Source organism: Dermacentor silvarum, chromosome 6 (genome assembly GCF_013339745.2).
Source record: "Dermacentor silvarum isolate Dsil-2018 chromosome 6, BIME_Dsil_1.4, whole genome shotgun sequence".
Taxonomy (NCBI): domain Eukaryota; kingdom Metazoa; phylum Arthropoda; class Arachnida; order Ixodida; family Ixodidae; genus Dermacentor; species Dermacentor silvarum.
The window spans coordinates 178,850,405-178,869,017 of NC_051159.1; the positions used below are offsets into that span (position 1 = coordinate 178,850,405).

At 44.2% G+C, this 18,613-nt stretch overlaps 2 protein-coding genes across 5 annotated transcripts in view; one reads left to right on the top strand and one right to left on the bottom strand.

The window, feature by feature from the left end:
- Window positions 1–18,613, top strand: part of LOC119456469 (ubiquitin-60S ribosomal protein L40) — a 578,246-nt gene that overhangs the window by 498,316 nt on the left and 61,317 nt on the right. The gene's annotated exons all lie outside the window — the stretch shown is intronic.
- The window catches only part of LOC119456465 (protein turtle-like), a 79,726-nt gene that overhangs the window by 27,392 nt on the left and 33,721 nt on the right, over window positions 1–18,613 (bottom strand). For 2 of the 4 annotated variants that reach the window (XM_037718275.2, XM_037718274.2), the window contains exons 9-13: window positions 16,191–16,344; window positions 11,260–11,371; window positions 10,178–10,356; window positions 8,920–9,000; window positions 877–1,056 (exon numbers count right to left, since the gene is read on the bottom strand). In XM_037718275.2, the coding sequence (XP_037574203.1) occupies window positions 877–1,056; window positions 8,920–9,000; window positions 10,178–10,356; window positions 11,260–11,371; window positions 16,191–16,344 (706 nt within the window). Of the gene's footprint in view, window positions 1–876; window positions 1,117–8,919; window positions 9,001–10,177; window positions 10,357–11,259; window positions 11,372–16,190; window positions 16,345–18,613 lie in introns of all 4 variants that reach the window. The other 2 variants (XM_037718273.2, XM_037718272.2) reach the window with 1 other exon arrangement.

Sequence of the window (18,613 nt, forward strand, 5' to 3'; positions counted from 1 at the left end):
ACTTAAAATGCATAGCTGGGTCGTTTGCTAAATACTTAACACTGAAAGCTCAAATATCACAAGAGAGCAGCCATAGTAAACATCCTGTATACTCGCTATAATAATTGGGTGACCTAAATTTAATATTTTCCACTGTCAAATCTTCTCCTGGAATTATTGGCAAGTATTGACGAAGTTGGACAATGTGGTAGGTCTAATGTTGGTAACCATATGTCTACCGAAGTTTTACCAGTGTTGATTCCCAAACTTATACCTCTTATGGCAGCTGACTTCGAGCTAACTTCACCCAGGCAGGCCAGAATCCAGGGCCAATGTTTAATTTTTGTCCCTACCCTTTCTTCCAAGTTTTCTGACACACTACCTGAGATCATAAGAGTCACAGAGGACTGCGTACCACACATTCAGATGCCACCTGCAACTCACTAAGGTGTGTTGACATTGGCTTGGTACCCTATCCTGTTCCCATCTTTTTGTCATGCAACATTGTATGGCCCGATAAGTCACTCACGCCAGTGCTAATATCCTTTCCTGTAGGCCCTTTGATCCAAGGGTTCAGCTAAGCAAAGTGACAATCCCTTGCTAATATAAATTATTTCTTCCCTTTTTTTTTCTTTCTTTCTTGTTTTGTGAAGGTAACCAATAATGTTGCTCTGCGCTTACGTTCCAGTCTGCTTGTGCCAAGTTAAAGGGACTGCAACCTCGTCAAGTCATTTTCTGGCTTTTTGTCAACAGCCCTCAACATCCGTACTGTTTGCATTGTGATGCTGAAATAAGGTAATTTGATTTGATTTGATTTGATTTGAAGTTGCTGTGCTGGGCCACCATGACAGATAACATGTGGAAAAAAAAAAGAAGCGGGCCAAGGCCCTGACTGACTGGTGTACTCGCTGCCAGTCATGATGTTGGTGCTGCGTGCCCATGGTTTGTCTGGCGACCGGTACTCCACGCAGTAGAAGGCGATAGGCACCGATGAGTTGACTGGCGGCAGCCACGTAACCAGCACCCCGGCAGAAGTCTCACGTACCGTCACATTGCGCGGCGCAGACGGCTTGGGACCTGGTGACGGAGACGGTGAAGGAGGGGAGGAGGACGAGGTAGAAGGAGGGAGCCGGGGGGCTGCGTGTCAGGCCGTGGGGCTCTGCCCCTGGACCCACTGGTCGGAGACAGTGCACATCATACGAAGCCGTGCACTCAGAAGAAAGACACTGATACTACTAAGAGGTGATGAGCGATGAAGAAACTATGGAGTCTTTGCAGAACAACCATAACAGCCTCCCCTTCCACAGTGAAAACTCCCGAGGCAGCGGAGCACATGCTTGTTGCCTGCCCTAAATATGACTGAACAGCTGGCATCGACCACTTTGTTAGCGCAAATTAACAATAGGCCGTCGAGTGAGAAAGCGTTACTGGGCCCTTGGTCAGACATTGATCAATGAATCAAGCCACCTAGGCTATCTTAGAATTTTTTATCAACACAAGCTTAGAGTGTAAAGGGCAGGCCCTTTGGACAAGAACGCGTATATTCACGCCCTACTATACCTATCCTCATCATCATATCCTATCCTCACCCCTCTTTTTCTCCCCTTTCCTCTCAGCAGGCTGGAGGACTATTACCCTAGGCCGACCTCTCTGCATTTTCTCTTATTAATTCTCCTATCCTCATTTGCGCCAAGGAAAGGAAAACAGTCGAGAATGGCAAAGCACTAGGCGGTGTCAAAAGATTGGGCTAGCACTAGACAACAGTAGTTGTGATATCGCTGGGAGAGCTGCTTGTTCTGCAGCCAACATGGAACTGGCTGCAGGCAAAGATTATGATGATGACTGTGGCACACAAGTACCCCTTTGAGGGCAAAATTACACAGTAGGCCCCCTTGTTGCAAATTTGCGTAATAAACCTGGTTATTGAAGCACTAATTTCATAGTCGTGTTACCTTTAACCTCATGTAGACTACTGTAATAGTAGATGGCCATTCTTCCTTGTTGATGGAACCTCCATGTTGAACTGGAGGTTCCCTCAATATTTTATGCCAATAAACTTGTTTCGAGTGGAACCAACTTTCCTCTTCCATCACCACCTTAGCCGATGAATCATGACGTAGGACTTCTATAATCGATTATCTTTTGAGAAAACGGTATTTTCATAATAATGTTTCTTGTCTGGCTTTGTCTAATTTTTATACAATGGCATTCTTGTTTCTTTTCTTTATCTCCCTTTTCTTTTTCATTTTTCCTTTTCCTGTTCACAACTGATCACAGCTAAAATGTACCCACTCCCTCTGTAATGCTCATCAGCCTCTAAGCAAAAGTTAATAAAAATGAATTATTCATTTCTTAAGAGGACGCTTCAGCTCTGGGAAAATTCTGATGTCACCTATTCAAATACATGTAAAACACAGAAACGCTTTTATGAAAGAACCCCTGGACCAATTCAAATAAAACTTGTTGCATTTGAGAGAGAAAGTTGAATTCTAGTGACTGTTGGAAGCGGGTTTTTCATTTAGGGGCTAAAAATTTTCAGGGAGAATTGCTGAAAATTGATATGTTTAAAAAATAGAAGCACAAAGTTTACAAATGCGTAACGCTGTTCCAAAAACAGATATAGCTGTTCTGTAAACTGCATCTATTAGAAAATCCAAAGTGGACACATTTGATATGTGAATTCACAGTATTTACGAGTGTTTTGCAAAAGTCCTACTCATATAATAATGGTATAGTTCACATAGGTGTACACTACATCAATTTTGTCTGCTTTAGATGTATTGTTATGTGCAGTTTGCAGAATTGTGATATCACTTGCCATCGCTGAGTTACAGTGTTGTAAACATAATAGTTTCGTTTATTTGAAATATTGCGATTTTCACAAGTATTTATTAAAAAATTCATGGCCTAAGTCAAAATTCCACTTCCAACAATCAGTAGATCCTAACTTAAAGGTTCAAAGTTTCTAACTTATCTTAAATGCAACAAACCTCATCAAATTCGGTGTAGTGTTTGCCAACAAAAACAAATGCTTCGTTCCCGTGTATTTAGATAGGAGCCCCCGAGCTAAACCTTCCTCTTAAGCATCCGTCTGCTTGATGTGATGCCTCAACTTCTTAGAGTTGAGGGCAGTGCCACTGCCCAATTATTATTATTATTATTATTTGGTTTGAGTACATATAACACAAGGATACGAAGGAAATAGGGAGGGAGCAAGCTGACAACTGCCACCGAGAGGGGCACAACGCCTGCCTACTCTTTCAGGGGGAGGGAATAGAGGAATTTAAAACATGAGGAAAGAAAGAGGAGATCAAGAAATGACGGAGACACAGACAGAACAAAACAAAATACAAAAGGTGCCTGAGTAACACTCCTTGACAATGGCTGTAACGAGAAGTTGCTTAAGAAATGCTCCTCCACCCCAGTGCCTTTGAGTAGATGCTGAAAGTATGTGGTAGCAAAACTACAGCTCATTAATCACCAAGAAGTGCTGATCAAGTGAAGTGATTTCTAAGGTCAAGGAGAAAGGCCACCCTCTGGTCCCGCAAGTCTGCTAGTCAGCACGCTAAGGGGAGAAACATTTATGAATAGAAGGGTGAATGCAGCAGAGACATTCACCATGGTAGTGTATATTCAGACCACACAAGCATTGAACGAGAAACAGTTAATGTTGTAAAAAAATTTTAAAGCTCAGCTTTTAGGCGCTTGTTCCTGCGGCGAGCATTGGCATCGGCATAACCAAGCGAACGAACACAGCGAAGGATGAAAGAGCAAACGCGAGGAGGAAAGCGGTGGAGGAGGGTATGGCGAAAGCGTGAGAAGCGTAGTACAGCGACAATGGCTACGAGATGATGTCTGGACCGTGTCTGTGGTGGCTGCTCTGAGTCGCGCCCATGCATCACCCACACGCTGCCACTTGCTATCTCCAGATTAGCGAGGCAGTCACGCCGCACTTTACTCTGTTTGCAACATGCCGCACAAGACAGATTGTCCGCACCAGTCAATATAGCGCAAAATGAAAACACATATAAAGCTGCGCTCAAGTTTTGCATTAGGGAGTATCGTAATCATCCATGAATTTTTTCCCAATGCCTTCACCATGGGTATGATATAAAAAAAAAGTTTGCTGTGCAGGAGGCCAAATTGGAAGTTTTCACAGAGGGCCTATGTTGCAGTGGTTCTGAAATTACAGTACACAAAGGCACTGTTAGGATGTGCAATGCCATTACTCTTCATTGAAACTATATTTATAGCTGTATGATAAGGTGAAATGAAATGCAGCTGCACATGTTCACTTAATGTACTGAAAATGATGCACAGGTTCACAGGTACACTCCAATGCATGGGCCAACATGCAATCTACTGACTTTTGTAAGGTGATTTTGTATATTCCCTTTTTTGCTTATCTATTGTTCAATGAATAATATTATTCAATCTTTTTACTTTTTACACAGTATGGTGCAACAAGTGAGGTACTATTGACAGGACCACAGTACTTTATTTATTATTATTATTATTATTATTATTATTATTATTATTATTATTATTATTATTGTTGTTGTTGTTGTTGTTGTTGTTGTTGTTGTTGTTGTTGTTGTTGTTGTTGTTGTTGTTGTTGTTTAATGGACTACAGATAGTGAGTTAGGATATGTTGTTATTACTCTCAAGTTTTCTTGGTGACACAGCTTTGGCAACATATACATTTAAACCTGGATATAACGTAATTGACAAATTCTCGAAAAACTTCGTTATAAAGAGGATTTCGTTACATGCAGGTTCGGCACGAAAATTCGAAAAAGAAATGCTTACTGTATTTACTCCGAGCGCGAGGCATTGGAAACGAAGAGCGCGCGTCACGATGTCGTTGTAGCGTCGTACAGTGTTACAGTAGAACCCCGCTGTTACGTTCTCGGGTGCTGCGTTTTTCCGGCTGTTACTTTGTTTTCTGCAGGTCCCGGCACAGCTCCCATAGAACCCAATGCATTGGTTACCCCGCTGTTGTGTCGCAACTGTGGGGTAACCAACCCGCATCACATGTTGCGAACTGCTGCCCTGCGCCGGCCCTGAGCGGCCATTTTGACTTTTCATGTCGCTTGGCTTGGGGGCTTGACAATGGCATTGGCCGCCCAAAGTGCCGGGGGCGACAACTATGACGTATTTTCAGTTTCCGCCAGCAAAAGTATAGCCCTTGAGATCCGTATTTGCTATCTAAAGATGGTGTCTATGACGCGTTGTGGCCCTAAAATTGGTTTTGGCTCATAGATGTTCCGTATAAAGTATAAGGGCAATAACGCAGTCACCGCGCACTGTATGCTGTATGTGTGAGTGAAAACGTGCGAGGGGAGCCGACGACCGCGTCTAAATCTCGCGCAAGGAGAAAGCACGCCTTCTTCCGTTGCGCTCGAGGCACCGGCGAGGGGGGAGGGATAGCGAGCGGCGTTGTACTGTACTCTGGCATCAACTGCGTACTGCGTGGCGGCGCACGGTCGCGTGGGCCATATCTTGAAAGCGATCTGCATTGGGGCAGAGTCTAGGCAGTGTAGGTGCGTCGGCGGCTCGTACATTTGTGCATGCTGTGTGTTCTCGGCGCTCAGTTTGCGTTGAAGCGATAGACAACAGCACGAAGGTCACTTCGCTCGCTTCTGCAGCGGCGCTTCCAGACGCTGCCAGCGTTTGACAGCGCGTGTCCGTGCTCATCGAGTGTGATTTGTCACAGCATCTGCCAGCGCGTCGGCAACATCAACTGGAAAAGGAGAGTGCCGGCTTGGCGGGCTAGGCCGGCTGCAGCAAGCGGCAGGATCAGGTTTTAATGAAGGGAGGGGGAAAGGTCACGCCCGCGGCGGCAAGATCGCCGGGTCGAGGGATGCAGGCCCGCCTCGCACACGCTTGCACGCACGCACACGTGTGCTCGCTTCACATTCCATCGCAGCGGAGAAGGTGCTTCCGGTTGCTGCTCGCGCAAAAATGACAAAATTTGGGGCGAAATCTCTAGGTTGTCGGCGAGGAAAATTCATTATTTCAAGGGGATCTCCCGCTGCCACTTCGTTACGTAGAGGTCTCAAATACATGCGCTTCTATGGAGTAACGGCGGGGAATAGAAAAACTTTGTTATATCCAGGAATTTGTTATATGGAGGTTCGTTATAAGCAGGTTTAACTGTATATAGATGTGGTGTGCATTCTCCAGTTCTTTGACAGACCAATTCAAGATATTGGCAGCAATGCTAGGCTAGACCACATTGCATCATTGCAGCACTCACGGTCATGAAATTGTAGCACAACCTACGGGCAACAGAACTAACTATAGGAGTGTTACTTTCTTCAGTATAACAATATATTGTAGGCTAAGCCATTCGAAAGCACTGCCAAACAGCAGCTTTTCTTTAGATGGATGAATGCCTTTTAGAAGGCATGACAAAGTGCTCAAGTGAAGTTTTGTTTTGTTTTTTGCTCACTGATGGCCCATCAGTCAATTGACCCTGCAGACTGATACCCTGGGGTGCGATCGCGCAAACAGCTCGCTTTCCGCACGTTCGGTTTGACTGCTACGTCACAAAGTGGGAAAGCTGCGCTACCGCCCCGCTGTCTCTGACGGCCGCTGACGCAATCACAATTCTGACCGATCACGAGAAGGCAAGCGAAGGAACGGAAAAGCGAGCTGTTTGCGCGATCGCACCCCTGAGCACACCCAGAGTTCAACGTAAACTTTCAGGACAAGTGTGATTGCAGAAATCTGGTTGTCTGCACCACCTTGCCATCCTCTCTGCAATTGCAAGTTTTCTCTCCTACTGCGCTACAAAGAGTCAACTAGTGCAATGTTGCACACTGATGAAGAGTAGCATGTCCCCTGATGGGTGGCCATTGTGTGAGGCAGCATACTTATTAAGTTGCAGTGGTGGTGGATCAGCACTGGCTTCTCACGCACCTTGCAGCAGACACATTGAGCAGCATGGACGAGGGGGAATGGGTAAAAGGGAGCAAGAGAGAACAGACAAAGGCACACACACACAGACAGAGATCCACGAAGAAGCTAGACTGGCACCACTCAAACAATGGGCACAAGAATGGAGGATGGGCAGTCTGCAACACAAGAAAACAAAAGAGGACACAGAAGTAACAGAGAGAGAGATACAAGCTTTAATGATATGCTGGAGAAGCAAGCTTTGTAAAGAACTCAACAGAGAGACCACCACATGCATGAGATAAGAGGGGGGGAAATGAACAAAAGCAGGAAGAAACAATGTCAACTGGGAACAAGAAAAGTCAATATGTTGAATTCAGCAGCAGAATCAAATACCAAATCCAAAAGCTCATGCTAACAGAAAAAAAAAAAGAAATGCAGAAAGAAAAATACAAGGGTGACTGACGCCAAGATGATGGACATACATCCCAAGGTTTGTTGGTGAAGCAAGGAGAACATGAAAAGCATTTGCACAGTACAAGCAAGTCAGTGGACAGCAAGGGAAGGGAGTGCAATTTGTTTTAAAAAAAGACAAGCTACAATGAGATAACATTTCTTTTTAACGCAGTACTGAGAGGAAAAAAAAATGGTACGACCTGTACATTGCTGTAACACACACTTTCGCTGGCCAGGATTACCCAAGCATGATTTAAGCAATCTCAGTGACCGTATGTAAGGCATCACAAAAGATAGAGACTTTTTACAGTATCACAATAAGAAAAAAAGAAGATCTATGAATATACTGTAGGCAAAGCCATTCGAAAGCATTGCCAATCAGCATCTTTTTTTAGACGGACGAGTGCCTTTTAGCAAGCATGACAAAGTGCTGAAGTTAAGTTTCATTTTGTTGCTTGCTCACTGGCAGCAGGTAAAGAAAAGCCTGAGGTCTTTGTTAAAACACTAGCTGTAAGTTGAGGCTTCCCTTGTTCACCTAATGTTGGTCAATTGTGACAAAAGGCTTATAATGCCAACCCAGACAGTGCTTAAGCTCCAAATGCCTGCTCCTAGTCACAGTGAATGCATTATCATCATCACTGACATGTCCACGGCAAAACAAAGGTCTTTTCAGCACTCTTCAGTGACATTTGTCCTGGATCAGCTGACTGCATCTTGTGCCTCCAGGCATCGTAATCCCACCACTGCACCTAATCCTCTGCCACCACAGAGTATACTTCCCTTCCATAGGCAATAGATCACCGGCTGTCCTACTCTATACATCACACGACCTGTACAATTCAACTTCTTCCTCGCAATCTCAATAGGAATATCAGCTCCCTGCAATTGCTCTCTAATCTATAGTGCTGTTTTCTTGTCTCTGAGCCTTACACCTTACGCTATCATTGTTGCTTCCATTGCTCATTGTAAGGGCCTAGGTTCCTCTCAAGTTTCATTGTTATTCTCTAACTACGTTTTTTTTTTTTGCTCAGTTTATCTTTATTTAGATAGTCGAAAGAGCCCGACGAGGTAGGATTATTATACAATCAGTGAGTGCATGCACACAAATAAATATATGACCAAATGAACAAAAGGAAAAAGAAAAAGGGATATTTAAATTGCATAAAAAATAAGTACAGTATCATAATAAAGGAAAGCCGCACCTCATAAGGCCAACACGGGGCTAGATACGCCAACACCACCTAGCTGCGCACGCTCGTGTGTTCCCCTGCCCATTTGTGGAGGAGTGAAATCTGTGAAAGACTGGTAAAGCACTGTAGAGTGGAAGAAGCCTTCACTCATTTCTTTCATGAAGAGGTGGCTCATTGCAACTAGTTCTATTACCTTTGAATTTCAGTCCCTTTTGGTGCAAGTCCAGGTACAATGAATTACTGGAATAATGACTGCTTTTTGCAGAATTACTGCATTTGCTATAGATGTGTTCGACTGTACATCTGCTCCCCTGGATCGATTGCACATTATAGCCTTTCTAAGCAACATATCTAGTAGCCTGCCAGGTATGTACAGCCTCCAACGATTTCTTACCTGTCGGAGTCCTGTTCACAGTGGGGATGTAGGTGGAACCATACGCATCAGTCGGGTAGGCGCCTTCAATGTAGTTCCACTCTGCACATGCATAAACCACCAACACAAATTCAGTAGAGGCCAGAGTGCCACTGTACATAACAAGGACAAATTCTATAAGGCAATAATGTCCCCTTTCTCTCCTTGAGACTTAAGCATACAAAGCAAGCAATTTAGACTATAACTTCATCTAGGTTTTCGAGCACTTATTTATTTGAGCATTTATTTTGATAAACCAACATTTTGAATTAACAGACTAATGTAATCAAAGCACTAAATTGGACCTTCGGCAAGATTCTGCAATTGCGCTTCCAATACTTTAGCACACACAACTGAGGTGTGTATCTCGGTGACTAAGCAAGATGGGCCATTGGGAATGAGCACATGAGCTAAGCCATCTTATTTTTAGCTAGGTGTTCGGAAGGCTGCCTGTAGTCGCAGTTGTGTGACCAGAATCCTATTTGTGGAAGAGGGTGACGAAGAGGCTCCTGAACTCAATCTATGTTCAATGTACACACGATGGCTAAGAATTTAGAGGTTAAGGGGTTCACATTCCCTCTCCCTAATTCCACTTCTTCCTATGCCACTACTGCCTGTGGAATGCTGCATAAGGTCGACTCTTCTTGAAAGTAGTTTGAATTTCAGTCCAAATGCCTTTAAAAATCTATAGGTTGTAAAGAAAAAATCGCTGCCATGACTGCTGCTATTTAAGCCATAAAGCAAAGTTTTGCAAACTATGGAAGGATTTATAGTTGCCACAAGGCTGACTTCCAATCAAGAGAGAATATTGCTGCATTGTAGTGATGGTGAAGAATCAAACATTGTTAAAACGGTGAGTCAGGAATCTTAACTTCTCAATGGGTGAACGTGTACACAGAAAACCAAGCAAGAAGATTCACCAGCTGTTGAATTTGAACAGACAAATTAACTCTGTCTGCTATTTATATACGATTTATTGTACATTTTAGCGTAATCGCTGGCGCTCGCGTACATTAGAGAATATAAAACAGTATTTGTATAATGCACCTAATCTAATTAGACAACAGTCTTTTGCTAGAATCAACAGCTCGAATCAGCTATTTAAGAAATGTCGGATACAATAGGCATGCATTACGCCTAGCAATAAATTGATAATAGGGATAACGCAGTGATAAACGGTCACCGCCAAAAAGCAAAACAATGTATGCAAGATATAAATATGGCCACAGTGAACACTCACTAGTAGTGTTTGCGCGCACAATGTCACTGTAAAGTCCATCTCCAAAGGCATTCCGCGAGAGCACCTGGAACTCGTACTGAGACTCAGGTTGCAGATTATGGATGGTCAGTGTGATGGCGTTGTCCGGATACACTCGGATGGTGCGCCACTCAGCATCACCTTGCCCCACCAGTCGGTACCTGTGCAAGAGGTCACTGCCTCATCACTCTAATTAACAAAGCAAACGAAAAGGAAAATTGTCATTCGGCCGTATATAGCATGAAGCTACAAAGGAAACCTTTGCGGGCATCTCAAAAAGAAAGCTTCGCAGTTGAAGAAACATTCAACCTGGTACGGGGATCGAAGCCGGGACCAACCCCTTTGCATGCAAAGACACAATGAAGAAATGCCTTGTACGAGTTCCACTGAGTTTTATGTCAACACTGTGAGGACAGCACAATGACCGAGTTAATTTCCTTGCAAGAGTAGCCAGTTTGATATTTTCACAAGCACCCACCCAGTCGTCCCACAACTGCACCTCCACCTCCACCACTAGACCAGTGCATATGCATTCTATTGTGATTCAGTTAAGTTTCGGTTTCGCTTCAGTTTCTTTCCCCCAAGAAGAGGCGTTGTACATACATTTCGGCTGTGTATATATTTCTGTATGCTTCCGAATGAAGGGAGAGTTTCAGTCCAAGTCTCGGACTGTTTGCAGACACTCTTCAATAATAACACATTCCACAATGAGAGTGTTCCTGCTGCACAGGTGAGTCTCTGATCTGCAACACTGGAGTCTCTGATCAAGTGGCTGCCTAACCGAGGTATTCCCACGTGGTGCGTCCTGCAAGCTTATGCTGTCACTGTTGCCCGACATCTCTGAGAATCCGCACAAAGCATTTATGCAACAAGCTATCATCAAAAGTGTTCAAAACATGAGTTCCTGTTTCTGTCCAACTTCAACCATGCACAGCCATGCAACCAGCAGTTTTATTCATCGTGCAAGCTTTGAATAAGGCTCTATCGCACAATCCCCTACTTCTGTTCAACCAACGTCCACCATTTGTGACCATGCAGACCAAGATGACGAAAGGAGCACCAACCAGAGGACATAGGTCTGTGGGTGGCCCCCGTCATAACCTGGCAGCCAAGAGACAGTGGCGGCAAAGGCGCTAGTGTTCACCGACACATTGGTGGGTGCATGTGGTGTTGTGCCTGCAAGGTAGTCGCCACAAACTCACTCTTTCAATGTTAGAGCATAAACACTGAACGTATATGCATCCAAATATCCACAGTGGTGGGAATGCCCTTCAGCGTTTTGGAGCAGCCATTGGAGCACGCAAAATCTAATTCTGGAGCACTCACTATTGTGTTTGGAGCAGGTGTAAGCCTTCCAACCCGCCATGGTTGCTTGGTGGCTACGGCATTGCACTGCTAAGCACAAGGTCATGACATCGAATCCCGGCCGTGGCGGCCGTATTTCGATGGGGGCGAAATGCAGAAACACCCATGTGCCATGCATTGGGTGCACGTTAAAGACCTCCAGGTGGTCAAAATTAATCTGGAGTCCACCACTACAGCGTGCCTCATAATCAGATAATGGTTTTGGCATGTAAAATTCTGGAATTTAAATTAAAATGTAAGCCTTCCACGAAAGCACACACAGAAAAAAGAAATATAGTTTAGTGTTCTCTTCAGTTTACATAATCATTTACGCATAAAAACTAGTAGCAAAATAAGTGATTCACCGCAGCACGCTACGACAGAAACGGCGAGCATACATTACCAGTGAAATGCTACCGGTGGCGCAGTGCAAAACTACGCAAGGAACATTAAAGGGACGCTATAAGGAGAAATGCTCTTCAATTTCGTAGTGTTAAGTAGATTATTAGAACAGCAAATGAAGGTCACAGTTCTCAATAAATTTTGCGCTGCAATACCAGCGCTAGCTTGACGTCACAGATTCCCAAGTACTTTTTGTACTTAGGCCGTTGTGGACCTGTAAAAGCTCTTGAAATTTGCCAAGTAGCCTTCCGCTCTTCTAGAATGGAATGTAGTGCAACTCCACCGAAGAACAGTTATCTGGACCCAAGCAGTCCCCATCAAAATCTATGATGTTACGGTGAGCGGTGGTGGGAAATTCAAGGCGGGTCGCCACACCTGTCTTTCGTTTTTGCGTCTCTTCTGGCTTACAAAGCCTGTTTTCACGGTAAGAGGGACTGTTTTGTTACATATATATAAGCAATTTACTAGTGCTGCTGAAATTAGTTTTCTTTTATTTTCCCACAAAGGAAGGACTACTTCGTAGATTTGATAATCCACACATTTCGATTTATGAACCCTATCAGGGCGGTGCGAGCACCTAATGTACTTTATTGCGCCACTGATATGCACTCACAGTACAGGCTTATAGGGCTCGACTACTTGTTCGTTCCATTCAATTTTTTTACCACGAGCTTTACCAAAGACACATGTGACTAAGTACGTGAACCGCAGTCTAGTACCTAATCACCGTGCACTTAGTTGTAATGTCGAATGCTAAATTCAACAACTTCAAGTTCTCCTGAAAAAAAAAAAGTAATACAGTGCAATTAATAAAGTTGCAAGCAAGCAACATGAATAAGTACGGTGGAAACTGATCACCTTTTATTGCGATAGCATTTATATGGACACTCCAGGCGCATTTCTGCTGTTGCGGTCACCGTGGTGTTCCGTATAAAGTCCAAGGGCAATAACAACGTCGTCGCCCGCCTTATGCTGTATGTGAGAGTGACAGCGTGCGAGGGTGAGCCGACGATGGCGGCTCAATCTCATGCGCGCAAGGGAGAAAAGTGGGGAGGAAGCGCGTCGTCGTGCGCAAGGCACCGGGGGGAGGGGGGGTTCTACTTTGGCGGCTGGTGCGTACGGCTCGGCCGTGCAGGCGCTATCTTGAAAGCAATCTTCCCTCTCGAGCAAGGCCCCAGGGGGGAGGGGAGGGAGGAGCGATCTGCGATGTGCGCTGTGTTTTCACCGCTTAGTTTGCGTTAAAGCGAGAGGCAACACGAAGGTCAATTTGCTCGCTGCTGCTGCAGCGCTTCCTCACTCCAGCGTTTTGACAGAGTTTCCGCAGTCATCGAGTGAGATGTGTTCATGCTTGCTTGTGCACGCGTGACAACATGCTTGCTAATTTAATTAGTATGCCCATGTTTACAAGTTTATACGGCCGAAAAAACTACTATCCTTAGTTTGTATAGCTGTCCACTAATTTGCTATCGCAATCACTGCTTTGCCTTTCGGGCAAAAGTGCAACTTTTTTACGGATAATTTTCCTCGAGTGCCGTGTTTTCCTCTATGCTTTTGTCTCCCATGTGATGTTGTACTGCCTCAGATAGTAAAATACACTTCATACTCCTATCCGAACAACAGTCAGTTTTATTTTCTTCATTAAATCATAATGTGCACTGAAATGCTAACAAGAAATATGTAAGCAAGAATGTACTCCTGTCAAGGATTCCATTCACTAATGGTCTAATGGTATCAAGAGAAAAATTGTCATGCAAACTTGAATCTTGTCAACGTCACATACTCTTGCAAACGTGAAAGCACAAATGCGGGCATGTTATTTCCGCTGAATTCGCATTTCGATTTATGTTATTGAACAGAGTTTACTAGCCGAGAAAGGGCGGCTAACTAGATGGGTAGATAAATGCTCTTACTGCACTTCAATTCTATATTAATCTCCAGTGAAGTATTATAAATAAATTCAAAATATAACTAGAAAGGTGGAAACCAAAATAAGTTACAGTAAAGGTTGTCATCAGAACAGAACATAGCACCTGCAGTACTTCATCGGTTATTAATAAGTGTCGTAAAGCCCACGGCATGAAAGCTACAGCTTCAATTCATTGCAGGAAAAGAAGTATAAATAATGTAGCAGGATCTCGAGAAACTCTCTTCAGAAATGGATTAGTATTTACGCTATTAGTCTGGTATTTACACCTCGGGAACCCTTTCCAGAAATGAAGTAATATTTGCTTTATCCTCCCCCCCCCCCCCTTCCCCAGTGTAGAGTAGCAGGCTAGAGCAAACTAACGATCAAGCCGACCTCTCTGCCTTTCTGCAAATAAGCCTCTCTCTCTCTCTCCATATGAAACCCCTAAAACCCTTGGAAGTATGGAAGTAATATTCACTCCAATTTAAGCACTTAAAGACTACTTCAAGAAATGAAGTAATATTCACTCCAATTAGGATACCTAAAAACCTTTTCCGGAAATGAAGTAATATTTATTCCTATTTGAACAACAATAAAAACTCTTGCGAGAGATGGAGTAAACTAAAACTCCATAAGAATGGAGTATAGTATACTCTCATTCGGAAATGCGCTATAGGCAATGATGCATTTACTCCCATCTGGGATTATTTCTGTTTAGTGTGTGGCTAAATCGGAGCGTGACCTATTCGAACAAAAGTAAAGGCACGAAAAGAGACAAGACACAGCTCCGTCCGAGTAGTTCGCGCTCCGATTTAGCCATGTGTCCATACCAATTCGCCCATTTTTCGCTTCTGAAAAACTACTGTGTTGATCATGCCATCGCAAATCTAACATGGCCAACCAACTCATTGTAGCCTCATGCACGCCTCACGGTTAGCGTATAAAAATAGGAATCAATGAGATTCTGTCAGCTGTCACAGCGCCAGTCTCGCTGGCTGTACGTCCTGAACGAATGCGGCCAATCAATGCAATGGCTCCACAGTTTGTTTTGTAATGCGTGGTAGCCGTCCTTCAACACTACCTACTAGGACGCAGAGTGTAACGCCACCTCACCCGAAGCTGACCAAAGAGGAAAGCACCGAATTCCGAAGACTGCAGAGCAACACCTACACCCATGGCATCCTCATGCATCGGATCCACCTGACGCTACACACCTACAACTGCCCGATCTGCGATGTCTATTACTCGAGTGCTCGTGGCGCACCGAAGACGCCGTTACCAAGCTTGCAACGGCCGAAGACATCAACCTCCTCGCCGAAACGTGGGAGGCCAAGATCTCCACCCCAGACCTGAATGACCAACGACAACTTGTCGCCAGAGCGTGGGAGGCAATCACGGCCAGAGGATTCCTGGAATGAGGGACCCTCCCACCTAGGGTGACCCCAAGCAATAAAAGTTTATCTCATTATCATCATCATTCCCAATTTTCACACAGCAGAAACTACATCGTAGCGCAGCAGTGGCGCAATTTAGATGAAAAAGACACTTTTGGAGCAATATAGAGCAATAAATTCCTGTTGGCATAGATTGACACCATTGGTGTAGCATTCCCACCACTGTATCCATCTGGAGCCATACACTGCAACAAACTTTGAAGGTGACGTACTGCAATTTTCGAAGTGAGACTTCACAAACAGACAATGGAAGGTTCTGCTAAGACAGCAAGCCCAAGCCCACAAGGGCCTCACAGAACATGCTTTTTTTTTTTTAAATCCATAAAGTGCCGTATGATCTATTGAACACTTTTTGTCTCACAATTTCTACATGACAAACATTTTACTGAGTGCTCTACAGTAGTTTTGAGGCTCCTACTAAATCTGGCTCAGACTACTTACTGCAAGCAAATTACATTTTATGATAATGCTACAAGTACTTGTTTGTTACTCCTGTAGTATTAGTAGGGGTATGCAGAAAGCATGCTCTATTTATTGAAAATATGTTCCCGTGTATTTACAAGGTAGGATCATGGGCAGATAACACTATAAGCTGTAACTTAAGCAGTTTTGCACTCTTTCGCTCTCAAATATCCGGCACTGATAGTAATGTAGCATTAGCAAGACACTTGAGCATTTTTGGTTTCTTTCTTGAGTACATGTAAACAAATACTTTTCTTAATCTGCAAAAAAAAGCTGAAAACACACGAGATACCAAAAATGTGCAGTTTGAGTGCCATTAAGACCAGATTTTGCAATAAAGACAGGTTATGATAACTGCCTTCCAAAGCTGACTAGAGAAAAATGCCAAGAAGTTGAGCCCATGGTGATAGAAGAAGGGGTGACGCACTCTCAACCAGCAAAAGGGTGCTGGTGACCAGGGTAGCGACGTCGTTCTGCAGCACACATTCGTATCGTCCGTGGTCCTCCTTCTGAAGGCTCCGAATGGTCAGCTTTCCTTTACTCACACTGTGACGATTTTTGGGTAGCTTCTTGCCATCCGCCTGCACAATGCATCAACAATATTGTGACTGCCCTGCTCTCATGCCTGTCTCCATCTTGTGCGTTCTTGTTTTGTGCAGAGTGCACATAATGGTTTTGTTTTCTTTCAAACCTTACGCAAGTGCTTGTTTTATTTCAAGATGATGGTTATGTATAAGTGTTCCCTGCAAATTATGTCACTAATCATCATCATCATTACCATCATCATCATCATCATCATCATCATCATCATCATCATCATCATCATCATTATTATTATTATTATTATTATTATTATTATTATTATTATTATTATTATTATTATTATTATTATTATTATTAAAGTAAAAGAAAACTGAAAAGTAGGCTAGCAATTGCAAATGAAAGGAGCATAAAGCAAAGCTGTAACGACAAATTAGTGCTCCATGGTGTCAAATGCCACACCCTTACCAAGAGTAGAGCCTTGATAAGCGAGAGAATGACTTAAACGTAGGACAGGATTGCTGCCACCACTGTGAGATAATGGTACCAGCTCACATGACACATGCAATAACTGTCAATTGAGCATCTGAGCTTGAAACACCAACATATGCTGCTTTATTTGTCACAGGCATTTTGATCAGCAGAAGGATGGTGCTGCCCTCTTCAGCCAGGACTTCCTATGCAACTAAGTCATATCTTGGCATAAAACAAATGTTCCTTTTTACCTAGCATATTCTCCTCAAGGAATCCCTCAGTGATGTTAACTATAGCTAGCTAGCCTACTTAAAGTACTAGCTGTAAGTGTAATAAATGTTCTTTCTAAATGTGCACGTGGTTGTCGCTAATTGTTTCCTCGAGTTTCAACTGGACTTTGGTTGATGAGCAGGTGTGCACCAACTTTGACATTTCCATTGCGGGGCTAGCTCTTGAAACAGAATGATAATCCCTTCAGTGCAAGGAAGGCTTTGTCCGGAGCAGCGTTAAGCCTCACCCAAAGTCAGCATTGCTAGCTATGTTGGGCATGTGCTTTCTTGCGTGTGAGTTAGCACTGCACCAGCGTCGTGGAGTTCATGTAGATGCTGAGTTTTGTACCGGGTTTTCCCGATAGAAATCTACCTTATGTGGGTCATGCAGGGTGTGCGTCACCAAGACGAAGAGCACGCTTGAAGGACATGGGGGCAGCAGTCAACATGGTGGCAGAGTTTTCCTGTCCATATGTATGTAGTCTCTCCTGTCTGTATCTTTGGCTCAGGGAGCCAGGCACCATAATCAGCTGGTAGCTAGAATTGCAGTGGCAAACCGTTCGGAAGCTGCTTGTAGTGCAGCAAGCAGGGACTCCTTAATTAGGCCATTGCCTCCTTTACTAGATGCCTGTGGGATGGCTCGCGCTCCTGGCGCAACAGGCCTGCCCACAGTTGTGAAAAACCGTTGCAAGGTGGCATTCGCGACAGACACTATCATCACTGGCAGCGGGTGGTACTGACGGCTAGTGACCCAGCACAGGGTGTGTCTGTGGTCGGTACCGCGGTGGAACCACGGTTGGCCCAATCCATTGGGTGCGCTTTTTAAAGGTTGGTTGTCTGTCTCTAGAAAGCTGCAGTCGCCTGTAATGCCTGCAAACATACGCTGAACTATAATCGAGGTTAACAGTCTTCAGGATCAGCGGGCACACGCGATGGAGATTTCGGAAGCCACGCGAAGTTGCGCCCAGTGGTTCTGCCAGCCACATGTGACGCTCGCCACCTACACTAGGGGAGAGTAGAAAAGAGACAAGGGCGGGGCAGCTGGTTTTCTGCTCATGCAGCAAGCATCTAGTAAAGGAGACAAAGACATGTTTTTAAAGGTTTTGGCACGATATGGAGATTATAATAACTAATCGGGGAGGGGGACCTAGGGCCCCCCTCCCTGGCTACGGGCCTGTTGAGCAGGCAGACAGCCTGGCACCTTGGTGAGCTGTCTTGCGTCGAGATTGACAACCAATGAAAATAAAAGAAACTTCTGTAAAGGTTTTTCTTGTTTACTTGTAAAACAATAAAAACTGTCCATGTGACTATCTTTATTTCATTCCTTTCTATATATGCATGCGTGTGTGCACAAAACATATAAGGCTTCATTAAACTAAAACACACAAGACAGAATGCCAAACCAAGGTGTTCCTTTGGAGAGAACATCTACTGGTGGAATAATTTCTAAATGTGCAATGGGGCGGAAGGGGCGTAGGCTACAGTGCCATTACAGCGCAAACTCGGATAGAACTACTACAGAGTGGTGCCCTCAAGAGACACAAGCTCAAAAATGCAGCACAGAACT